This window comes from Pteropus alecto, unplaced genomic scaffold, assembly GCF_000325575.1.
Source record: "Pteropus alecto unplaced genomic scaffold, ASM32557v1 scaffold3573, whole genome shotgun sequence".
In the NCBI taxonomy this organism is placed as follows: Eukaryota; Metazoa; Chordata; class Mammalia; order Chiroptera; family Pteropodidae; genus Pteropus; species Pteropus alecto.
The window spans coordinates 7,158-9,427 of record NW_006433797.1 but is presented as its reverse complement, the minus strand read 5'-3'; the positions used below and the strand labels follow the sequence as shown (position 1 = coordinate 9,427).

Sequence of the window (2,270 nt, the reverse complement as noted above, 5' to 3'; positions counted from 1 at the left end):
GCCACAGGCGCAGCCTGAGCAGGCGCTCCTGGGCGTTCCCACTCCTGGCAGATGATAAAGCGGTTCTGGTCTCAGTTCTCCACAGGCCTGGAGCTCTGTGTGAACACCGAGGCTGCTGTCACAGAGGTGCACTGAGTATCAGCATCGTCCTAAGGCCTCAGCCCAGTGATGCTTAAAGAGCCCAAGGTGACAGATCTGGGCCAGGTAATCGGACAGGACGCTGAAGGTTGACTCCTATAATGATAAATGCGGGATTAGGGGCCTGTTCCTGGCAGCACTTGCTACCGGGTCCCATACCGGACGTGAGTGATGTGTCCTGATTCAGATGTGGCTGGATTCTGTGCACCTAGTTGTGCCCTAACCTGTCGCAGAATCTGTTCCTACAGTAACTAACCCTTGGTATCCAGAAATTGCTCAACTTGAGAAAATTACTCAATCTGTTGCCAACAAGGAATGACTTGGGATAGAATTCAAAGGATGTGGACACATTCTCTAGACAAAGTTCCCTGGGGTGGGTCTCAGACCTCACTTTAAGTCAAACTCACAAAGAAGGCGGCTGTCTGGTCAGAGCAGTGGGGTCGGCTCAGGGAAGCCCCACTGCACAGGAAACAGCAGGTTCTTGTCTCACTTCCCCACAGGCCTGGAGCACTGTGCGAGTATTGAGACTATTGTCCCATGCTGAGCAGTAATAATCGGCTTCATCTGCAGCCTGGAGCCCACTGATGGTCAGGGCGGCTGAGGTGCCAGACTTGGAGCCAGAGAATCGGTTGGGGACCCCTGAGGGTCGTTGGTTATTATCATAGATGAGAGTTTTGGGGGCCGTTCCCGGGAGCTGTTGGTACCAGCTCACATATCTACCCCCGATGTTGGAGCTGCTTCCAGTGCAGGAGATGGTGACACTCTGTCCCGGGGCCCCAGACACGGAGGACGGCTGGGTCAGCACAGACTGGGCCCAGGAGCCTGGAAGAGGGAGAGACACGGAGATGGTAATGCTGGGTCTCGAGACAAGAGGAGGGAGCAGGCTCCTGTTTGGCCTCCCAGGATCCCCTCTCCTGTCCCCTTATCCAGTCACCTGTGCAGTAAGCGAGGAGGGTGAGGAGGAGAGGGGACCAGGCCATGGTGGAGATGATCACCGCGTCCTGTCCTCTGTGTCCCCACAGCTGAAGCAGAGCTTCCCCCAAGTCTCTCCCTCCCTTCTTCAAGCTCTGACAGAGGGAGGGTCCACTCATGCAAATGAGACCCCCAGCTTTGTGATCCCTCACTGGGCCCTGGGTCAGGCCCCTCTGCCTGAGGGAGTTAGGGGGTGGGCAGGGGCAGGACTGTAGGCCCTGGTGGTTGTTGAGGTCACAGCTGTGAGGCCTGAGCAGAGGGCACCGGGCAGTGCCAGGTGGCTGGTCCCAGCTCTATTAACTCCCAGACCTTCAGAAACAGGCCCCATGTGCCCCCTGCTGTTCAAGTACAGACACACCATGGTGTGACTTGACCAGAGTTCATCGGAAATAACTCCTGCCTCCCCGCTAATCTGTTCACTGCCCTTGCATAGGGCCAGGACCTGCATCCCCTTATGTGGCCTCCGCATCACTTCAGAGCAACTTTAGGCTTCACTGGGACTCCTCAGGGTGACTGTCCCCGGCTACCTTGGCTGTTAAGTGGTCAGAACTGGAGTCGTGTCTCATACAAAGTCCTCTCGGATCAGGATCAACTCTACAGCAGTGACCATCCCCACGGAGGCATGTCCCCTTCAGTGCAAGATTCAGATTCAGTCATTGTGTGTCCCTCTCCCAGGGGCACAGAGCTCTCTGACCAGCGAATCGCCCACCGCCATGAGGGGCAGGAACTCTTCTCTCTGGGGCTGGGAGGGGGTGGGGAGGTCGCCCTCCCGTGCGTCCCCCGTGGGCGATGCTGTGTAAGTCTTTGTCGTCTGTATTTCCTCCCGCTCAACAAGTTCTCCAGGTCCTGGGAGCGGAGATTCCCACCTAGGGGTCTGTCCCTAGGCTCCCAGTGACACGTCTGCAGGGGCTGTGGCTAAATGACATTGTTTCTGAAATTTACCTAAGTCTAATAAGGAAACATGTGCAGAATGTTCTAGGATGAAATGACATAAATTTTCAATTTGCTCTGATAGAAATTGATTAAAAGAGTTCATATACTAATCACTACCTACCCACTTAAATAGGATGTATGTCGTTTTCCATAAAATCCACCTCTATAAAATAGATTGGAAAAATAACTGACAATGTCATTCTGAAGATGAAAGTACAATCAGAAGT

At 54.2% G+C, this 2,270-nt stretch overlaps 1 gene segment (V, D, J or C); it reads right to left on the bottom strand.

Moving 5' to 3' along the window:
• Positions 1-628: 628 nt before the first annotated feature.
• LOC102898572 lies at positions 629-1,167 on the bottom strand (the record flags this gene model as incomplete). The annotated part of the segment is given in 2 exon segments: positions 629-960; positions 1,073-1,167. Coding segments are annotated over 2 exon segments (378 nt in total), but the record flags the coding sequence as incomplete, so codon positions are not given.
• Between the last annotated feature and the right edge of the window lie 1,103 nt (positions 1,168-2,270).